We start from the raw sequence: 23456 nt of genomic DNA, 5'->3' as shown, positions 1-23456 counted from the left end.
GTTACCATAATCCACTATACACCCAGAGAGATAAAGTTTAATAAATTAATAACATATCAAAAGTTAATGGAGTTCATTGTTTGGTTTTTTTTTTGGGGGGGGGGGGGGGGGGGGCGGGAATAGGGGGACTCACAGAAAAAGAAACTCTTTTTGTAAATCACTCTTAATCATTCTGTTTTTCAGTTGAAAAATAAGATGGTTTATATCTTACCTTCAGGTATTTGTTAGTGACCTAAAACTACACCAGCCAATTGGCAAGAAATGTCTCTATAAATAATATAGTTATTTTTTTACCCAAAAACAACCATCATCACCACCTCAGCCATTTATTACTATACTCATCTGTATGTCTAACAGCATCATTTTCTTTCTGTTAACCACTAAGGTCCAAAAAATATGACATTTTTAAAGACTAAGATCAGTATTTCCTTCAATTCGCAAACCTTTAGCATAGGACAGTATAACAGTATTTCAGGTGTTAGCTTAAGGAACCATCTAAAGTCAGCTTGCAGGAAAGATAACCTTAATGCATTTAGGAGAAATGTTACACACATATCTTGGTCATAATTCTGGCACATATATCTCTGGAGGCCAACTAAAACAGATATTGTCGCTCTATGAAACTTTTTTAGAGGCAGTGTAGGGATGGAAATAATTAAAATGTTACCTTTGCCAAGTAATTCCCAATGTATCCTCACTGGCACTGGGGTATAAATGCCTGCCGTTTTGATTCATGGTCCAGTCACAAATTCTCAGCTGTCAATTGAAACCTAGCAGTCAGATATGGATCGAGCATACTACAGGTTTTTAGTATTTAAATGAATACATGCAAACTACTACTGTACATGGCAAAAGTCTTACTTTCCCAAGAAGTAACTGTAAAAATAAAACAACAACAAAAAAATCTTATTTTGAGAAATAAATGTCTATAGACTTGTTTAATATAATGATACTTTAATTGGATACTCTATTAATAAAGCATAAAAGAGTAACTAGAGTGTAGCACATAACAATTAGCCATTATTAGACTAAAAACTGAGCTGGAATAAAAGGAAATATTAATAATCAATAGTGCAATACTTTAAGAAAGCAAATAATTACGCTGGATTTTTAAGCAATGCTCTATATAATGTGTATTTAGTAAGGTAAGATATAATCAATATCTTCTAGCATGCTTTTTGTGAAACAGAAGACATGCAATTTATAGAAAATTTGCCAAATTAAACTATGTTTCTATCTTGCTATTTAAAAAGAGTAAAGGTATTTTGTAACTGAAGTTTATTAATCTAGTATTATTGAAGGTGGTATTACTTAGCAAGAGGTGATAAAATGATCTTATTTAGACTCAAAAAAGTAGAATTTCAAATACTTTACTGAATTTCAATATAATGAGGAATGTACTAAATATTAGCTGAAACAAACTCTTCCCAGATCCTCAAATCATCAGTTCTGCCTTCATAGATTGTTCAAGCAACCCTTGGCAACTCTGTTTATTTAACAGCTGCCCAATAGTGTTAGCAGATTTATGGAAAATATATGCTTTTTATTTTTAAGCTTAAGAAAGTGAGCTTATCTGACTTCTGAAGAAAATATTCGTTTTATCCTCTGTATAGTCATGTTTATATAAATTGCTGTACTATTACATATGATTAAACACTCTTAATTGAAGATAATTGCTGAATTTAATTGCATTCAATGCATTTTAGTTTTCACTATCCATGACCATATTCTTGAGATAGTACAGGCTACAGCAAACAAACTACAATAAACTGTTTTCACAGAAGCACAATTTATTGCAGTCTTTTCCTGAAAAATACAAATGCTGAGGACAAGACAATATTGCAAACCTGACCCTGTCTGGCTGTTAGACTAATAAGCTTCCTGCTGTTAAGGTCTGAGAAATGAAAATGTTGGTCTTTGATGTTTTCATAGGGATTGTTTCTTGTTTGTTATCTAAAGAACTCCAAGGGACCTTCTAAAGGCCATTAAAAGCATGACTAAACCACATGAAATTAACCAGAAAAGGAAACATGCAGTTAAAAAGTTTGCTAGAGGTAACTGTGAATAATATATTAAACATGTTTAAAGAAAGGGGTAAGTAAATATTTGATTTAGTCACTATACAAAACAGGATCCTAAACTTGATTTTAATAATGAAAACATAATAATATATCAGCCCAGTTGCTCAAAGTACAGTAGACATACTTCTGCTATTATCCTTAAGGATGGCATCATCTTCACTACAAATGTATATTTTAAAGATTCATAACTTAGCTATAAAAACTCACTTGCAGCTGAAACAAAAGACTAAGAGGTTAAACCCTTCCACCCATACCCCTCTTTTACTTCTTCACAAAACATAAAATCCATGAATAAAAGGCCTTTGGCTGCTCAGAACCATTAAAAATATACTAAAATCCCAAACTTAGTGCTACCAAATTATTATATTCACTTAGGTATAACTAAAAATCTGGCAAGCACTTAGCTTGCTGTATAGAACCTAATTGCATTTGTCATTTAGGGAAAACAGTAAGAGCCTGATATATGGCATTTTAGTAAATTACCTTCTGCACTAAATCACTGTATTCTTCCCACAGTCTGTATAAAAACCTTCCACACATACAGGTAATGTCTTACATTTGTCATTAAGAAAGCATCACAAAGCTTTTGAAACATATTTCATAAATTTTAATAATGGCATGCTTCTTATTAGATATAGTCATAAGTACCTCAATTCACATACATGCAAATACTGCAAAGATAATAATGCAACATGAGCGTTCTATACCTAAGCTGTACATGTAAGCATGTACATGTACATTTATATGAAGGTTCATTCTCCACGAGATTCACAGCTAGTACTGTAGTGCTATTCACTGCACCAGCTGTGCAATGCTTGCAGTACTGACAACACTGTGGAGAGGTGCAGGCTCTGTTACAAGCTCAGGGCTATATTAGTTGAACTGAAATACACCTTCTCAACATCAAAAGCTGCTGCTCCACACTCCTCAGTAGGCCCACATGGCTGTCCTAATGTCTTTAAAAATTAACTTGCCTGGATTTTTTTTATTTTTTTTAAATCTCTCTCACATTAAACTTCCTCTCCCAACTCACTCCTATTGAATGATCTCTGCATGTCTAAGCTTTAGAAATATCACTTCCAAAGCCTGCATCTGCATCTTGTGCATGTGTTGAGTGGTTTCTGGGTAAAAATACTGCTGAATTTAATAGAACTCTGTAAGTCTGGGCTCCATTTGATGGAAGAAGTCTGTTCCCAGCAGCAGTAGGAGGCTGCCCTTGGAGGATGTCCAGACAGCCCAGTAGGGAAAGCTTGGGGACACAGACCTTGCATAAGTAACAAGATTTGGAAGGATATAAGAAACTTGGTTACAGTATTTCAAGGATATATGTTGTCTGGAGTCATACTGAAAACTTTCGGTCTAGGTATCCTCCTCAGACTAACCTAGGTATCTCTAAAATCATGCCACAGTGTCAGCTAGAGATGAGAAGGCACAGTCACTATTACTCACTATAAGCTATCTAAAAGAGTATCTCTGCAGGGTATGTGAAGAGAAGAGGAAGGAAACTACTCGAGAAAACTCACACTCCTCAGTAGAGGGACATAAGAAATGGTGCTCAGGATATATCTATAACTGCTGAAAAGTTTATTAATTTTCTTAAATGCATGTTATGAATGAAAAATAAATTACCTGACCTGACATATGACATGATGAAAAGTCTTTCCTAGAAGGCTGTTAAACACCTGACCTTCAGGCCACAGTTGTGTGATTTTTCAGCAAGGCAAGCCACCCTGCTACCATAACATCTTCCATTCTCAAAACACTATAAATTATTTTCTTATTTATCTCTCATTTAACCGCAAAAAAAGAAGATGAGTCTATATTATGAAGTGGAAAAAGATGCCCAGCCTTGCAGGAGATGAGGAATCCTCACAGGTAGCCCAGCTATTTCCCTAGTCCTGGATCTTAAGCTCAGTCCTAATATCTTTGATACATCCCCATGGCTGCACTCATGAAGCAGCAGAGAGCACAAAGGTCACTGCATGCATTTCTCCTGGGAGGCAGTGCATTCACCTCAGACATTTTACAGGAAGGAGACACAAGTCTGGAAGTGGACACGGGCCTGGAGACAAGCAAAGCAGTAGACCAAGTGTTTCTGTTCTGTAAAATACCAGGAAACGGATTTTGTTTTCCACTTTCCAGAGCTGTGAGACATACTGATGCAAGGTACTACCCAAGTGCTAGATTTTACTATAGCTGTCTTCACAGTTTAAGCAGCACCTTGAAAGCACAACCATCCTGCAGCATTTTAAATGTGCAAATCACACATACATTAAAAACTCACAGCAAACAGCTCAATCTTTAATCATAGTATGAATATTTTTAGGGATTAGTATTTAAGCAGATTTTGTATTCTTGTATCTAAAGAATGGCTAAGACTAACATTCATTTCAAGTTTCTGTGATAGCTAGTGAAAGAAGAATTTTATTTTGGAAAGTATAATAGGAGACTGCTATAGCTTCTGTTAGCTGAGAAAAGCCCATAAAACTTAGTATTTGGATACTGTCATTGTTCTGAGTGAAACTTCCTTTAAATGTGTTTCCTTTCCAGCAAGCATATGTGAAAGGTGACCTCTTAGCCATTTACATACCTCTCTGGCAATCATGTGACCCAGTTTTACGTCAAACTGTCAATTATGATAAGGGACACAATAAGAACGGGCCAAGTGTTGATAACCAGTTTCCTGATAAGTTCTCTTTAGGAGTCCGCCTGTGTTCTTTCAGCCTGCTGCTGAGTGCAAAAGTAACATCCACCCAAAACATTTTGTAAACAAATACCCTGTGTTCAGTGGACATTTAAGTTCACAATTTACATGATTAATAGTATGAAGAGAACTACATTTTGACCTGTGCAGCTTAGTAACTAAAGAAGCATCTGGTGAGAACAACTTCCTACTGAAGAGAAAGGGAAGGCATTTGTAGGAAATAAAAAGCAATCTACAGTTTTCTGATAATTTTGGAGACCTTATTATTATGTACACTGAAAAGGTCTCATTCACAATTGTTAAATGTGTGTGAAAATCATGAATGTAACACACCATATGCAGAAAGTGCAAGTTTTAGTGAAAACCATGCCACTGAGTTTATCAGTGCAATGATTGGAAGAGTTCATTGACCCCTCAGCAACTGGACCAGCATTAGCACAGTGGCAGGAAATTTCTAGAGATTGTTGTTAACAACCTTAATAGCTATTCCATTTATTCATGTTTTCTAATTAAAAATAGAATCATCCATACAAAGCCCAGAGGTGCATTAAAATTAAATGGTCAAGAACAAAAACCTTAGTTATTTCATTCATTCCAACAGAAACCTCATTTTTTTATGACACCATTCATCTCCACTTACAATAAATACAAGTGTCTATTCATCAATCCATCCATCCATCCATCTTTTAAAATGTTCACACAGGCAAAGTATTTGACTACGATTTCTGGCAATTTTCTTCTATTATTGCCAGAAACAACATAACCTGAGTCTAAGTCTTTGTCATTTCAATACTGTAATAAATCCACAAAGTTGGAGAACTATGACACAAGGAGGCTAAAGAAATGTTATCATATAACTATGAGAAAACTAATTATTAAGATTTTGTTACCAAGCTAATGATTTTGCCATTAAAGTTACTTAGTCAAAAGAATCCAGACACAGCTAGAATCTGGCAAAGAATTGTGTCCACTTATACAAGGTTGAATTTCCTGGCTGACTTTCCTCACTTTGTTGGTTTGTTGCTTTTTTCCTCTAGTCTAGGCTTAGAAACCACAAATCTTCAATAAATGCAAATTAAGGGATGGGAGGAAGGGAAGAAGGTGCACCCATATAATTGCAAAGATTATCCAAACTTTCTATTGTTTAATTTAGTTAGGATATTTCTCAGCATATAATATAAAATGATTAATTGCATTATTTCACATACCCCTTGATTTTTCTTATTATTCACCATGGGCTGCTTTAAAGCAAATGCATTTAAAATCTGCCACAAGAAGAGTGGTCTCTTTTAAATTGTTGCAAAGTAATAAAAGGACACAGTAAATCAATCCCATTTCTGCTTTACCAAAGGATAACCTTTGCTCTATTAAATTGTTTAGACAATCTCAATGCTCTACAGTACTTTCTGAGAAATATGTATGTATGTATGTATGTATGTGTGTGTGTGTACATATATATATATGTGTACTCACAGACTCTGTCATCTCTGCACGTCACCTTTAAAATTGAGTGAAGGTGACCAATCCATTAGAAACATACCTATACAAACTTATATGTTCATATTAACACATCTGAAAAACTTTCTACTTAAAGAATTCTGTTTTTTCAGGTTGTTTCATCTGAAACAACTACTCCTTAATTTTCTACATATGTGTAGGCATTCAAACACACATACACACAGAAACACACTCAGGCAAACACAGGAATGTCCATTGCATATGTTAGAAGAGATCGGTGAGTTAAGAGCAAACACAATTAAACACTGATATTTTTAAATATACTGCATGGCTCACCAATTTGGGTTGATATAATGAGACTATGAAGCAATACACCTCAGAAAGAAGAACAGTGGTTTAGCACAGTGGCATTAAATAATTATTCTGCTTCTGAAGTGTATGTGAGACCTAACTTAGTTTCCCCTTCCCTTTAAGCCATTTGGCCACATGTTACCATGAAAGGGAGAATCAGACACAACGCATGTGAACACTAAAGACCTTTGAGATCTCTTTCACTTTGATAGTCCAAAGACACTGCTAAAATTTTGAAATCTATTTTGGTCTACACAAAGACAAAAATAAATAGATGATGCAAAACATTAGCAATATATATGTCAAAAATCAGCCAGGAAAAAATAAAATATTCTTCTACTACTTTCTGGCATGTCACAAGTTTAGAAGTTTTTTCAATGAGCTTGGAAGGTGAAGTAGGCCTAAGCAGGAGTAGTCTGCATAAAAAATTGTGTCCAAAAAATACAAAGGGGAAAAAAATCATTGTACATCCCTAAATTAACAGGATGTCAGAGACATTTCAAAGAACACCATATAAATACTATATAAATACTATATATACTACATAAAACTTCACAAGGACTCCACACATTACATTCACCGTGGGTAAAAAAGAGAGGTGGTGTGTGTGCTTCCAAAAAAAATATTCATATGCTGTGTATCTTTAGAAAGAAAAATGTTATAGTAATTATAACACATTTCATAATAAGAAATCTTTGAGAGGTTAAAAAAATCCAGCAAAACAATATGCTAGAAAAGTTATCGAGAAATTAATGGCTGGAAAACTCATTAATACTCATTACATATTTTCATAAAAGTGTACAGATGTTTGAATTTAGGTCTTACTAGTTAAAAAAAATAGTTGGCAATTCATCAGCTATTTTGAATCAATTATCATATTTATGAAGTCTGCGTGTAGTGACCTTTAAAATGGACATACTGCCTCCTTGCTCTGGGAATAGGTATGAATAGGGAGTTTCTGAAGCACAGGTCAGCTGAAGCACAGGTCAGCTATATCTCAGCAACATGGCACAGTTAGGTTTTACTTGAAAATTAAACAAAAATGCATATAAGCTGCTGACAGGAACACAAGTCTGAGAAAAAAAAAACCCAGTACAACAAATACCAAGACCTATTTAACACCCTCTTTCTAATTGTCACGTTCAGCTTTTCTACTTGTAACATTTCACATGCTGTGAATTTCAAAGTCCTCTGCTGTTAAGATCTAAGAAGAACACAAACACATATAATAAAGTACATTAAAATTCTAAAGGGTCTGAATTTATTTTTGTAATATACCATTTCTGTATGTGCATAGCCTTGCTACAGACTGCAGCTAATTTATTTGTATGCCATCATTAATCTTGGCTCTATATTTTCACAATTTGGGTAAACACTTCATTTGCATTACATTTACAACATTAATGAGATGTGAAATTTAAAATGCTACTTGAAATATAAATGATGTAAGAAACTAGAACAAAAATGTGGTTTTATCACATTTGAAATCATCAGACCAATTTGAACCTATTACAGTAGAAATTATGATGTGTTGCCTTGAGAATTCAGTTTTATAACTGATCTTCTAAAACTAAGCAAAGTGTTAAACAACTGGAGGAAGAGGAAACAAAATAACTTGAAAATAATTAACATTTTTTTGCTTTCAAAGTTTTGCTTATTTTTTAAATTGATTTTGAAACTTGTACGTTTCCTAAATACCTCATTCTACTTTCTAAAACCCTATTAAAGATTCAACATATGAACTTTTGAAAATTAAAATATTGAAAGAAACATATTAGGAGTTCCTTAAGATGGGACAAAATCTAAGAAACAAATAATAGGCTAAAGTGATATTTCTTAAAGCGTCCATTTTGTTTTGAACAAGCTTCATCTTCACATGACAAATACTGAAACTCTCAATATTTCAGTCTAATCCAAGATATCAGTGGCAGCATGTAGGAAGATAAAGCTTCTCTATATCATTACACCTATGTGAAACTTGCCCACCTGTTGCTGGTGTAGGAAGGATGGGTCTCTTGGGCTTAGTCCCACATATCGATTGGCTTGGGATGTGCCTGAGGCTGTGTAGGCTGATTAAGGAAGAACAAAACATATTGATAAAAATACCAACCTATCATATCTATTATCTTTTGCAGGTACAGTAAAAATATGAAAGATCCAGAGTCATGATTTTGCAATATACAGGATGTGTCTTCGGCTTTTCTTTACAAGAAAGCAAAAGAAATATTGCACCAAATTTGGAAAGGCATGTATAAAATCCTATAAACTTCAATGGAAGCTGCATGTGTAAATCATAATGGCGGCTCTTGACCATAGTAGTTCCTTTCATTAATTTTTTTCAAATTATTTCAAAATGTATTTTCTTGAACTAATCACATTTTTAATATTCATTATATAATCTAAAGCAATGGTGAAATCTCTGAAATTACAATGCTGAGAAAAAAAATTCACGCCCACATTATTCTTATTTCTGTAAAGGGCCTGTTTTTAAAGGGCCTGTTTCAAGAAAACACCAAACAATTATGTTGTGAAATAACAACATAAATTAGAATAAAAAGTTTGGTTTACTTATGTGGCATGAAATGAATCTTTACAGTAATGCGATATAATCTGATAAATATTTTCCTAAGAAGGGAAGGAAAGCTACAGTAGATTGAAGAAACCCATTTCTAAGGAGAAAGAGAATTGCAAGCCATGCTGGGATTAGCTACAGAGAATGGATCCTTCATCTGTAGGACAAATTCCTGTCTGGTCTCTCCCAGTAATTCCTAAAAGTCATTACCTTCTCATGCCTTTTAGTGGTACTTATCAAATTATTTAGGTGGTCTTATTCAATTTCCCAGCTTGGAAATGTCCACACTGCAATCTGTAGCATCACAACCTGGAAACTTTCTGGGAAAATGACAAAGGCTTAGTAGCAAAACCACTAAAACTGGACAGACACATAAAAGCATGCCAATGAGAAGCTAGATGAGAGTACTTACTAAACTGGCTTGGTAATGTTAATTTAACATTGGAAAAACCAAGAAAATGCATTCATTAAAAAAAATTAAAAATTCTATATACAATAAACAGGCTTTACTGAAAAATTGTCATAAAAATTAACCAATTATTAGAAGGAAATTATGATAGAGGCCACAGGGTTCCCCAAATATTATTAAAGCCTGATGTTTTTTCTCATTACTAAAAATTACGCTCTAGCACTTCCTAATGAAAAGCACTGCTAATCATTTGCCAAATTATTCTCATCACACTGAGTAATAATGTTAATTTTTTGTCCAAGTTATATAAATATATAACTGTATATTTTTAAACCAATCAATCAGTCACCTCAAATAAAAATAGAGCTATGCCATAAAATATATTTAGTGTTGATTTTCCTATTAAGCTAACATTAGTAATCTGTGTGGTGTATGAGTGATAACACACTTTGACTGATAATATAATTTTTATGTATTCATACATAATTTATATATCAGAAGGACATGATCCCTCAATTTATTATTTTCTTCATCAACAAGCTATATTTCCTCATTTCTTTTTTTATGCTCTTACAGTTACCAATTCAGTGTCAAAAGCCTTTACCAAGGAGAGAGACTAAAGCAGTTTTCTGAGAATCATAACACCCTGGGCAGGTGAGGTGTTTTACACTATCTCATAGGCAGTATGGCCACATTTAAATAAAATTTACACACAGGGATTTTTTCTGTTATTAGTTATGCGCTGTAGTGACAAGAATTTACTTGGAAACTACTACAGAAGGATGAGGAAGCCTTATTTTAAGTATCTAAGCCAAGATGTGCTAAACGTTCAGCAGGAATCAGCTACTCAGGTTCCTATGAATTGCACAAGAAACTGGGTGATGATTTAATTGGAAAATATAGTCCAAATTGTTCCCTTGGTAGTAAGACAATGTACAGATTTGGTATGCTTTCCTATAGTGATGATTAAGTTCATATTACCAGAAAACATCCCAAAACAGTTCTGGCATTTACTGTGCTCTTTTTGTCATTTTTATCAGAAATCTCTAAGAGACATATGTAGGCCAAGCAAAATCATGTCAAAGTAGAAAGAAATCACAAATACTTGAAACTGTACAAGAACTAAGTTTTTTCAGTTTTCTCTTCTGGTGAAAATGTTTAGAGCAACAGTTTCTACTCTGATGCTAAAACAATTTCCTCTTAAAAGGTCCAAACGCCGTACCACAAATGACCAGTTGGGCTACAGCTAGACTTAAACTACAACCACCTAATGAAACTAATATATGGAAAGGGAGATAAAATGCTTCCATAACTCTATCTATATACTTTTTTAAATACTTGAGCAGTAGTTTCTCCAAAAGTTACTAGTACCCTTTGTTAATAAATGCTTAAAGAGTTTTCCTCCTTTACATCTTATGGCTTTAAGTTTCATCTCTGCATCAGCTTCTAATGAAAAGTTTTAAACTAGTATAACACCTGAAAAGGACACTGTTTATGGTCTCTATTAATGACAGACCAACAGTTAGGGAGTGTATTTGAAGTTCATATATTAAATAGGTCTGGAACAAATAATTTTAATGCTACAAACCCTAAAGAGACTTATGAAGACTGTTAAGAATTTTTCCAAGAACCTGGAAGCATCTCCTAAAAATCTTCACCACTCTGATAAATGCTGGTAACACTAGCCATCTCCAAAGTCCAAATACAAGTTCAAGGACAACAGAAATACAGAGCACAGTTGAAAAGCAACATCCTGCACTACTGATCATGAATACTCTGAACAGAAGAAATTAGTCTAGATATTTGCCCTTATTTCTAGAACTGCAATTCCATTGAAGATAATAGGATAAATAACATGATCCTATATGTAGTAAAGAGCTCAAAATATTGAAGTTAGTTATTTTAAGAAACCAAACAAGCACAAAAAGTGGATCAACCATCTCTTGCAAAAATGACAAGGAATTAAAAATTTCTTTTGCCACAAAGTTGTTTATGCTAAAAATGACACAACCTATATTAACATGCAATTATCATAGCTTGGATTCAGTACGCTTTGTAACGAGGTTTGATTTCTGTAGGAAAGTTCATTGAGGAGCAAATTTTCCAGTCCCTGTTTGGAATTCCATCTGTGGGTATTGTAAAACCTTACTGTCTGGGTGTGCTTCTCAATGTCTTAACAATGTCCACCTTAGATGAAAAAGCACATTTTCTTTTCCTTGAATAGTGGTCAAATACGAAGGCTTTTCCCTTTCATTTTGGTTGTCATGTCACAAACTTTGGTTCATGTAACATGATCCTTCAGTTGAAATTTTGAGAGGAAAAGCTTTGCAGTCAGATCGTATCTGCTCTCCATGTAAAATGATGAGCACCCACTTGGTCAAATAGTAGGAAAAGGCGCCTTTTTCTGGCCTCAATTTGAAATCATATCAAATCTTTGATGGACATTTTTTATTTCCTAAAGAAATACTTACTGGTTGCTGTAGGTGAAGATGCCTCACCTTCAGTGGATGTAGTGATGGGTTTAGTATCTGTCATGGTCAGGGTCACAGGTCGCACCGCACTGTGATGGGGAGAGGGTGCCAAAACTGGAGTAAAATGGCCAGGCACTTTCCCTACTACTTGACCACTGCTGTTAGGCTACAAAACAAAACCAAAAGAATGCCTTGTGAAACATACATATTGTGTTTAAGGAACCTACCTATCTTAGGGTTTTGCAGAATTGCCCTTCATCATAGCACATGTGTTTTGGAATGTGCTGTCCTAAATAGGCTGTTCTAAATAATAGGAATTTCCATGTAATATTTTCACCAGGTAGGTCCCTTCTCAGATAGGTGGTATATGCTTAGGTAGCAGTACTTTTTGGTAAACATTTTTCTGCATTCTTCCTTCCTGGGTGTACCTGCATCAGATTGTTTCAAAATGCTTTTGCTTCTCGTGCAGTGTCTGTGAACCAAAATCCCATGACAGCAGGAGTAAACTGAGTAAACTGACCAGCCACAGGCCCTAATGTATGAAGTATTAAGAGCAAACAACTGATGTAAAATCTCTGTTTTCACATGTCATACGATGCTGGCTTGGAGGATAACCAAGACTTGACCACAGTTGTCCACAGAGATTACTCACACCGGTAGGTTAACTAATGATTCACAATTTGGGAATAGGATAAAGGGTTTGGATACAGTGCACTATAATGTAACATCATAAGATTGGGCAAAAAGCCACCTATTAAAACCAAAGAAGTGTTTAATAATGGGAACTTTGCAAGCCAAGAGCATAATACATACCAACACTTCTTTCATAGATACAAGAGGCTGTTTGCATATGACCTTATGCTAGGTACACGTCACTAATGTAATATGATACTTTCTACATGTAGGCATATCTGAATACGGCAAAGTTGACTGGTAAATATATGTTTATCCAGTGCTTAAACATGCTTTAGACATTCTGCATGACTGCAAATACTCCAGTGGTAAATAAATTACAATAAAAACTAGCACGTAGTAAATAGTTTTTACAACAGCACCTAATAACTTCTCTTAAACTTATCATGTGCTCTCCGAGTCACAAGTATTTTAAAAGAGTCATACAAACATGAAATACTGGGAGTCTTTTAATCAGAAGCATCTCATCAAATTAGGATAACCTAAAGACATGGACTGATGAAGGACACAATTCAACTGATTCAAGGAAAGGTTAAAAGAGGTAAGCATGACTATGGTAATGACATAATAGCTGGACTGAGACAATTACTGCAAGTATGTGAGAAGTATAAACTCACAGAAGAGGAAGGAATTATTTGGAAAATACAGGAAATATATACTTGGGGTAATGGAATGAAATTGAGAAGGAGGAAATTTAAAATTAATAGCACAAGAAACTTCCTGGCCGTATGATTTACTAGACTTTGCAAATGCACCCAAGGGAGAGTCTTCTTTAGGACATCTAAAATTAAATTAGCAGAAAACACTAGAAAATATAAGTGCAAATGGAAACTAATATGGTCCACAGAACATCAAGGAGTTAGGTGACTATCTCCCCTCTCTAAAATCACAAGTCTTACAATGAAAAATATCAGTAAAAATGCACACTAATTATGAGTGGCAAAACCCCTACCCCTCTTAATCAGTGCAAAAGTGAAAAAGTCACCCTCTAGACACAACTCTTGTCAGTAAGACATGCTCACTAAGTTGGACTGGATTTTCACTATCCTTCTAGGGAATCTGCTGCAGAGGCAAGCCTCCTCTCCTGTCCAGGAAGCCCAGCTGTTCACACAGCCTGCTAGAGGGAATACCTCTTTTCAGTTGCATTTGGTAGCTTGTAGGTGGAGTCACTGACCAGAAACCACAAGACTACTTTAGGAGCCTTAGCTTACGTGGTGTGTAACATCACATAAGTGACTGAGAATCCCTTACCAAAATGATCAACTTTTATTAAAATGAAGAAAGAAGATTCCATAGAGTGTATGGATTTAAACAGACAGTATAATCGGCTTACAAAAGCAGCTGCCTCCAAAGACAGACCAGAATAAATTAAAATAAATTAAAATAAATTAAAATAAATTAGAAAGTCACAGGAGACCATGATGATTTACAGAAATGTATCACCTTATATTGTACTGTAGTGATCCAGCAAACAGGAATCCAGTGGCTCACATGGACCTCAGCTTTGCCCTTATCCATATGGCCTATATGAGAAAACCCACTCCTTGTTCAGACAAAGATTAAGACAAAAATTATACTTACATCCTATTCTCTTCTAAACCAAATTCTTCCCTGTGTGATACATAATAGCAGTGCAGTACATCACCCCACTCGATCCAGATGATGAAATCCTGTCCTTGTTGACACCCACAGAGAATTTACCAGTGACTTTAGTAGATGCAGTTTTTGTACCACACCAAGTGCCTTCATTTCTCTATTTTTATTATTCCCCCAGTTTTCTCCTAAATGGAAATTCTATATCTGTCTCACATGTAAAGATGAATGCAGATGCAATACAATGACACTGAGGTCTTCTAGACACAAAGAAACCTCTTAAGTAAAAAACCATGAAAACTTATTACTTCAGTAAGTTTAATTCTTATAGCTCCAAGGTGTCATACTCTGCACATTAGATTTCAAATGCAATTGCAATCCAGTTGTAAGTAAGCACATACCTGGTGTGAAGTTTACAAATACAATTTCTCTTCAACAATCAAGCTGTCTTTGAGATGCAAACCAAGATCCTCCTTTTGACAAACGTTGTCATAGGAAATGGTACACTTGAAATTTGCTTTAAACTTCAGTGGTTTTGAAAGCAGAGTTTATGAATAGCACTCTCATACTCTGTCAAATTCTATTAGAAAAATGCCTCTCATAAGAAGGCTTCATAAAACATCAATATTTGTTTTTCTTACATGCAGTGAAAGACAGTGGAGCAGTTAACCAAACTTTTATTTAAATTATCAGAACTAGTTTGCAGTTTAAGAATATAAAAACAGTCCTGAAAACAGATTACATACTTGTCTCAGAGTTATTGCTATGGTTTGTTTTCAGAGTGACATGGATAATGCTGCATCAGTTTATATTCAATTCACAGTCCTACGGCTATCTTTGGAAACACAAGACTAAAAGCTTTTGAAATAAAAGTCTAGATTCTGGGTGGTGCCACTGATAGCAGTACAAGCTCATGAACAGCTCTCTCAAGTGTCCCAAGTTCTCTCAGCTGCTTTAAGTTTTCAGTCCAAAAAGAGAAACCCTTTGATCAGAAACAGCCCCTTCATTATCTTATTGAAAATTAACAGCTAGAAAGAACTTCTGTGACCTGTTCTACTTTTGTCCTTTACACTTATATCAAACAATATTTTAGCATGGAAATTGCATATCTATTTGGACACTATCCACTTGAATTACAAGTGCAAATACTTACAGTACATCATGTAACACAAATTGATTTTGTCTTATACAAAATAAATTCTATATTCTAATTCCAGTTTTCCTGAAGAGATTCTTACAGAAAAAAGGCATTTCAGGCGAAGAATCAGCAGTTACCACCAAATAGGGCATCAATATATCTGTGTGATAGATTCACAGAGCCAATGCCTGAGGCATAAACCTGAAGCAAATTCCATATAGGTAGCTGTATTAGATAAACAAGCTGTGCACTGGAAAATTTTCAGGGAAAAGAAGTAAACACAATGAAGGTCTGGGAAATTTAGACCTTATTTATGCAGGCATATATTTTTCTACTGTTGGATTGGCCATTAATTTGATTTCCAGATGTGTTACAATTTTTTAGCTTTTTTAATCCCACACCATCTTGAATTGCCACATTTTGATTTATTTATGTGCCCAAAGCAATATGCAAGTTGTATTTGCTGTCACAGCTGTAATGTAACTCAGAATGTCAGGCTGTTTTTATCTGATGGTGTGCACTGCACACATTTTATTTTAATCCTCCGATCTGAAGTCTGAAGAGAAACCTGTAACAGATATGAATACAGACTTTCTTAAAGTCAGGATTCACTGTAGCTCTATTCCTTGATAGGATTTTTTAACATATTTATAATCAGCAATTAATCAACCTCCTTTTAGCCTTTTCTTCACATACATGCCCAAATACCAACCTATTTAACCTTAGTTATTCTGTTACAATTCAGGACAGTGTTTTGTCATATAGTTCACTACTTTCAGTGTTACAAAAATATTTCTGATGTTATAATGAAATAGAAACTAGATGAGCTATCCAAACATAACAGAAGTTTGAAACATCTATTAAAAAATTCACATGAACTATTAAGTGCTTAAATTACTAAATATATTTTTGCTCACATATGCACTTTTTAAAAAACCATTTTAGTTATACTTCTCAATTCCAAATAAAATAAATCCAGTTTTCCTTGAAATCTTAAGTACAAATCACCTTCAAACAAACAATTAACTAAGGCCAGAAATTATATTAATCTGTGCACGTCCTAGATATAGCTACGTATGACACTTTCTTTGGTGTTTCAGGAAGAAGTTTCACAGCTTAACAAAAAATTACATTAATCCAGCTAACCACTACACCTGGAGAATAAGATAATTGCTTCTCAAAACATAGGTTTTCAATAGAAATTCTGTGTTTCACAATGTTATCACATTATAGTCAGTGATAAAACAATGAATGAAGTTTGTCAAACTGGATATCATACATTTGGAAATACTGTCAACCATTTCCTCTTAAGAATTCCAGTGCTTGTAAAGGCAAAGTTCCAATATTATGGTGAATAACATTACTGTAAAGCCCTATGGCAGTGTAGTTTTGTGAATGGTGATTGAACTACTTTTCTTGATGACGATACAGGAGATACAATTCTGGATATTTCGGTCCCTTGCTCCCATGCCAAATATCTTACATTAAACATTGTTCACTATACATATCTCTGAACCTTAGCTGATAAATTCCATCGCTAAACCCATGATATTTTGCCGTGTGATGCCCACAGATTGTGATGAATGTTTCAGAAAGTCTACAACTGAAAGAAATCAGAAGTATCTTCCATTTTTCTAACTTCCCCCTCTCCTTTTTGTCTAGGGCACTCTAATGTTCCATCAATTCTAAAACTTGAATGGCCATCTTATTGCCCCACCAGACACAGCTCAATGGTACAGCAAGCAGTTTCATGAAATGTGTGAAATATGTATCCTCAATTTATCACCCATCTGATATATAATGATGCTTTTGAGACTCTGTTAAACATAAGGGAATGGCATTACTATAGTACCGCCACTAAGACTGTAGAAAATACTGTATGGCAGTGTGAACCTGGTGGATTCCATAAAGCATTTGCTTCACACAAATCAAGGCTGCACAGGTTTCCTTTCTGCTGTTGAACAATATGGTAACAACAGAAATGCACTTTGCCTTCTTTCAGTTCCCCTTATCACTGTTCACAGGAATGAATCTCCCTAGCTTCCATATTAAGAATCTGAGTAACTCATTGTGACAGCACATCTTACAGAGACCTCACTCTGAAATGCCACACCAAAGCTTCTTGTGGTATGACACATAGCTACCTCTCTGCTTGAAAAATCAGCTTTAGAAAAATACATGTTGCCATCAGTTCTTTGCTGACAGTCCCTTCTGTACTTTCTGTAAGAAATCAAGGTGTCAACTTTGATCTAGAAAGGCGTAAGTCTCATTCATTTAATGAACTGATGTATGAATTTTCCACTTGATGTAATGCTGCTCAAACTGAGAGCAACTGCAGAGTTTCAGCAATCCATGTTCAGACATGGATCTCATAAGACAGTGTAGAGTCCTGAATCACAATTTTACCTGTGAACCTGCAATATCAGTTATTTGTCAACAGGAAGAGCACAAAGAAAAACCTAGCTTTTCTTGTATATTTGCCCTAACTATCGGGTAAGTTTGTGTGACAGAAGCATGGGAAAGGACTTCTCTTTGTAAATAAATGTTCAAAAGATACCTTTATGTTACATATTATTTCATGGATTCTGGAGACTTATGTGTTTAGAGCAGACTAAATACAAAATAATTATTTACAACTGCAATTAAATCTTAAAACACCTCGTCAGTGGATAGCATTAAGCTAGGACTCTCTCAATCTTTGCCTCCCAATCATAACTAAAAACAGCACATTGCCTTATTTAATCTTCAATAATTTCTTAAAATTTACAAGGAAAGACTTGCCCAAGAAGCTGAAAATTATTAAACATCAACAAATAAAAGAGGTGCTAGTTATACCAAAGGAACCACATGCACACAATTTTGCTCCTTTATTTTTGCTTATTCTGCTAGTACTCTTCCAAGAACCAACAGGAAACACCGACCAGCCCAAAGAGAGCCTCACAAGATTCCCTCATCAACACTAAAGGACTGTAGTTATGTATTGAATAACCTAAGACAAAGTATCTGCCTGGCATCCCCGAAGAATGAGCCTTTCATTGAACAAAAGGATCATTACCACAATCAGTTACAAGAGGAAAAGAAGAGGCCTCATCAGCTTTCAGAAACAGCTATTCACAAGCACTTCAGATATTTCTATCTTCAAAGATAAAACCAATGAAAAGATAAAGCTGCAAACTAGCACATGTTCCAATAAAGTATGTTTTATCAGACCCATGAATTTTAGCCAAATATGCAGTCAAATATGCTGCAGTTCAGCCATCCTGTAGTACATAACACATGTAAGCCATTTCTTGTAAGAAGAAAACAGTCCAATATCAACCCCCATCAAGTTCAGTTAGTTTCACCGTATAATAAGAACTGTGTATTTTATCATAAATATCACAACTTTTGAGCTAAGGTTATAGGTAAACTATTCCATTGATAATGACATACTCAAAGAGCTTGGAATATTGTCTACTTCTGCTTGCTTGGTTCAGTCAGAAAAAAAAAACCAAAAAAACTCTTACAGATACCAGGATGTCCATCAGCAGGATCCACCTCAACTGTTTGCTTTACTACATTTCCTTTCTCACACTTGCTGATCCTTTTTCTGTGATTCACCACACCTTGATCAGGAAATTATTCCATTAACTCAACTGTGAATTATGTTTGGAGATTTTGGTTTTGATTTCAGCCACACAAGTGATGATGTGCTTGACAATTCGTTCAGGCTCGTTGAATCCTATTCTGATCATCAATTCTGATACTGTAAATGATTCATACACTCCTGAGTAATAATGAATTTCATGTGTGTGCAGATTTGTGTGTGTGTATGTATGCAGACACAGAGGAAGCAACATTTTCTAAGATTAAAAGATTCACCCATCTGGAATCATTCAAAAAGGAAATACATGCTGGAAATTTGTAGTTGCTTTGAAAACCTCAACAGACTTTATGTGGATAAATACCATAGGTGGATTAGACACATATCAATCAATTAGTTTTTGATGAAACTTGCATTGAACAACCAGTATCAATCAGAGACACCTGTACCCCATCATAATCCAGATACATCCTCACACATGCAATCTCAACCAGTAACATGAGAACATAGCCAAGAGGAAAAGCATTGAAGTAAGTATACTAAAAAAAGTTTAGCAGAAATTTTAATCAGTGGAAAGTACAGCAGTTCTCAAAACCCTGGGAACTTACCAGGCTTCTGGCTTGAGACAAGTCCAGCTCTATATCTAACAAGGTCTCTTTCTGTTCGGTACATTTGTTTGTTTATTCTCCATATTGAGCAGCGGATAAAAAGCAGAGATTCATGAAACCAGCAGCAACAGCTCGCTTTTGTTTAGGATCATCCATTGTTGACCCATTTTTCACTGCAGCCAAAAAGGCCTGTTTGAACTTCCTGACTGTTCATCACACATAATTTGGACTATTTAACATTATGTCATGAAAATTGCTCAGTGCTTCCCATCATAGGAACCTATGAGAGCTCTATATCCTCGAACTAATTTTACTTAAAGTATTCCATTGAATAGCATGACTGTCTCACTATAATCAGTGCAGCAGTAATGTAATTAATCTCAAAATTGCTGTGGGGAGTAATGGGCATCTCAGTTGCTTGTCGTAACAATCTAAATTAGCCTATTACTGAAAGATGTTCAGGAGGAACAGTTCATTTTAGGTAAATGCTGTCAGGGTATCCATCCTTTTTATTTCTACCACTAAATTAAAACTATCATCATAGTTCTCCTTTCAAAATCCAAATGCATATGTTTTGAGGTGGGAAAATGTAATTAATTTGATGTGGTATTTCTACAGATGCAGTTTTGCATTTTATAATAATTAAATTTGTTTGAATAAAAATTCATGCTTTATTTAGAAAAGAAAAACTGGTTTGGCTCAAGGCATGCCATTGTATCAGAACAATTCCCTTTTGTCACCGAAACTTCACAGACAGTTGCTTCTTCTTTTCCTAAGCAAAAGCTTAATCTTGCTGTTCTACTGTTTACAGCAGAAACTTTAACTATTTTATTTAGAAATATTTTGAATAGGCATGCAACAACTTACAGCAAATCTCAGAGATTAATTTCAAAGAATTAATTTTTTTAATATTCTACTAATAATAGTGATTAATGATAATAAATTATGGTGAATAGATGACACAGATGCCTGAAATTGTATATTTGGTATAATTTACCCCATCCCCTCTTGTCAGGAACTCAATCAAACCTCAAATGAAATGAAAAAAATTACCCTAATAAAAAGGTTATGGAAAGTGATGAAAGTAGTAAATTTGGGCTAGTTAAGTCTGTTATACCCTATGGAATAGACAAAAATATGAAGTCTTCTAAGTCTGCAACTACTCTGTAAAAAAATCAGGAGACTAGAATTTTATCTTAAGGTCAAAAGATTTTTTTTTCATTCACAGAAAAGGGAAAATTGTTGGGCAAAAAGTTGAAAGCATAACTCCTGCTCAATGAATATACTCTCCAATGTTAAAATCATAAGACAGCACATTTTTCAACTGAAAGTCAGATACTTCATTATGATGTAGTTGTTTTCAGTAATGATCCAAAACAGAACATGGAACAATCCAGAGAGATTATCACCTAATCTGCTCTTTTAACATATATAAAAAATCAAAATGTAAGTAAAACAAGCACTGAATAATTGAAGAAATGCATAACAGTAAGGGCCTGATTTAATTTGCATAATTTTTCCCTTAATAGTGCCTAATTAAGACATCAGTTTAAAAAAAAAAATCCAACAGAACTCTGAGATTTTCTGCACTGAATTACAGCTAAGGACTTTTAATGGGTGTCTTAATTAGACTTTGTTATTCATGGAAATTTTACACAAATTAAAATCAGGTCCTGCATGCAATATTCCCAGCTGAGTCTCAGAGAAAATGCTACACAGGATTGAAACAATTTTAATCCATGTGCAGATAGCAATTTGTATTCTGAAGTCAACATACTCACATTCAGTTTTTAGTTTAATTTGCAGTAATATTGTAACCAACGAAACCCACATAGTTAGGATTTCCTTCTTCAAAGTAAATTTTGATATTATGGACTCACTTCTTTTCCCCTCTTTTTTTAAAATTAATTAAATATATAGAAGGTCATGCAGCTGGACCAGGAAATTTGCCCATGGGGACAATAGCCACCATGACCTTCTGCACAGTCCTAAGGGTACATATCTGTTATACAACAAAGTTTGATACAGTCTTAAGTTCCGCTGCTGCTGTAACCAAAATCAATGCTGCAAGGCCTGTTATTATTGGTGAAAAACAAAACAAACTAAGCCCAAAACTAAATATTTTCATAGCAACCCCTTCACCCATGTTAAGTCCTTCCAAAGGAATCTAACTCTTAAGAGAAGGAAAACTTGACCACTGCCTCTTCAGTTTACATATCCAAGGCTCTTCCAAAAAAATATGCTAAAGGACAAGCAACAGCTCCACAACAGCCTTTCAGAAAAGGCATAAAAAATTAACAGCCTGAAATGCAGACATTACATTAGGATGACATTGGACATATTTCAGGTATTTACAGACCAAGTCTCAACTTCAGTTTATCCTGTACTGCATATCACATGGTAATGCTGTGTGCTGATGTTATCATGGAGAGCAGTTTTGCACACAGTCCTTCACAAATTACTTCACTAATGAAAAACATGCTAATTTCCAATATCAGACACGACTTTGAACCTGTGCAGTTGCCAGGAACACATCTACAGCATGTTCTCTACAAAAGGAAGAAAAAATAGAATTTGTATGTCTATGCTGGGTTCACTATTCAAAGAAATATCAGTGTCTATGGAACAGGGCAAGTACTAACTTCTAAGAGTTTATTTTAATTTCCAGTCTATAACTATACACGTCCATGTGTGTGCTAGGACATGTGTATATATCAGCACACTCTTCACAGTAAGAGCTTTCCTCTGGTGGCCCAACCTGCAGGAGGGCTGCAGAACCAGGACCTGCCCTGTTGCTGCTGCCAGGGCTTTCAGTAAAGTATTTTTCTTATGCTTGACAGAGGAAAAGTAAGTAAATGTGATTAACCTGCACCCTTTATTCAACTGATGAACAGGATAAGTTGTATCACTCATACAGCAGCTCCAGATCTCTCTTAGACCAGAACTGGCAAGACACCAGTCTAGATACTCTAGAAGACACAAATTCCTCACAGGACTTGTTTTGGAGGGTTCACATAATTTTACAGTACCTGGCTAGTCTGCGGGCTGGATGGGTCATAAGAAGGTACATAATTCTTCAGAGTATCCTGAGGATTCAGGTGGGGAGGATATCTGATCGTTGGATGAGAGAAGTAGCTAGATGGAGCAGGAGGGAGAATAGCTTGTGCTGGAAATGGCAATGGTGAAGGTGGAGGTGGAGTTCTAGTTGAGATGACTGGAGAAGATAAAATAAAATTAAAATTACTTCGCATCTTGTTTCTTCTAAAATTCTTCACCTCTGTGTTACAGCAAGAAAAATAAAAAGTCAGTTATAAATCAATGTATTGTACTCCTGCTTTATGGCATTTTTACAGAAAAACCTTACAAGTCCTTCCCTCACATTACCCCAAGAAATGGAAAGTGCAACTGTTTCAAATTCATAAACAGTGCATTTTGGTTTGGTTTTGCAGGTTATGCCATCATAGTGTTTTCTTTTTTTTTTTTTTTTTTTAAACAGGAGTTATTCTCCAGCATAAAAGATATTCCAATTACACAATTTTCCCATCCAGAGCCCAAAAAACTCAAATCAAAAACCCACAACAGCACTCTAACACTGAGGAAAATCACCAAGATCCAAGAAATGGGGATTCCTCACTGCATTGCACTCTACCTGCCTCATCTGGGGACGGGGCAATATCTACTCACAAATATTGCCACAAATATTTGCTGACCTTTATGAAAATTTTAATGAACATTCAACTTCAGGGCCTGAGAAACCAATCCATCCAATAAATTATGTCTGACTAATAAAATTAT

General features: G+C 35.0%; 1 protein-coding gene and 2 long non-coding RNA genes across 8 annotated transcripts in view; 1 reads left to right on the top strand and 2 right to left on the bottom strand.

The window, feature by feature from the left end:
* LOC136373990 (uncharacterized) overlaps positions 1-23456 on the top strand; it is a 380400-nt gene that overhangs the window by 150445 nt on the left and 206499 nt on the right. The gene's annotated exons all lie outside the window — the stretch shown is intronic.
* LOC136373991 (uncharacterized) overlaps positions 1-23456 on the bottom strand; it is a 229122-nt gene that overhangs the window by 25549 nt on the left and 180117 nt on the right. The window lies entirely within an intron of this gene.
* The window catches only part of NFIB (nuclear factor I B), a 162658-nt gene that overhangs the window by 11520 nt on the left and 127682 nt on the right, over positions 1-23456 (bottom strand). The window contains exons 8-11 of one of the 6 annotated variants that reach the window (XM_066339087.1): positions 22691-22875; positions 12047-12212; positions 8581-8663; positions 668-756 (exon numbers count right to left, since the gene is read on the bottom strand). In XM_066339087.1, coding sequence (XP_066195184.1) covers positions 668-756; positions 8581-8663; positions 12047-12212; positions 22691-22875 — 523 coding nt within the window. The remainder of the gene's footprint in view (positions 1-667; positions 757-8580; positions 8664-12046; positions 12213-22690; positions 22876-23456) is intronic. The other 5 variants (XM_066339089.1, XM_066339090.1, XM_066339091.1 and 2 more) reach the window with 5 other exon arrangements.

Source organism: Sylvia atricapilla, chromosome Z, assembly GCF_009819655.1.
Source record: "Sylvia atricapilla isolate bSylAtr1 chromosome Z, bSylAtr1.pri, whole genome shotgun sequence".
Taxonomy (NCBI): domain Eukaryota; kingdom Metazoa; phylum Chordata; class Aves; order Passeriformes; family Sylviidae; genus Sylvia; species Sylvia atricapilla.
This window is presented reverse-complemented; position numbering and strand designations above follow the sequence as displayed.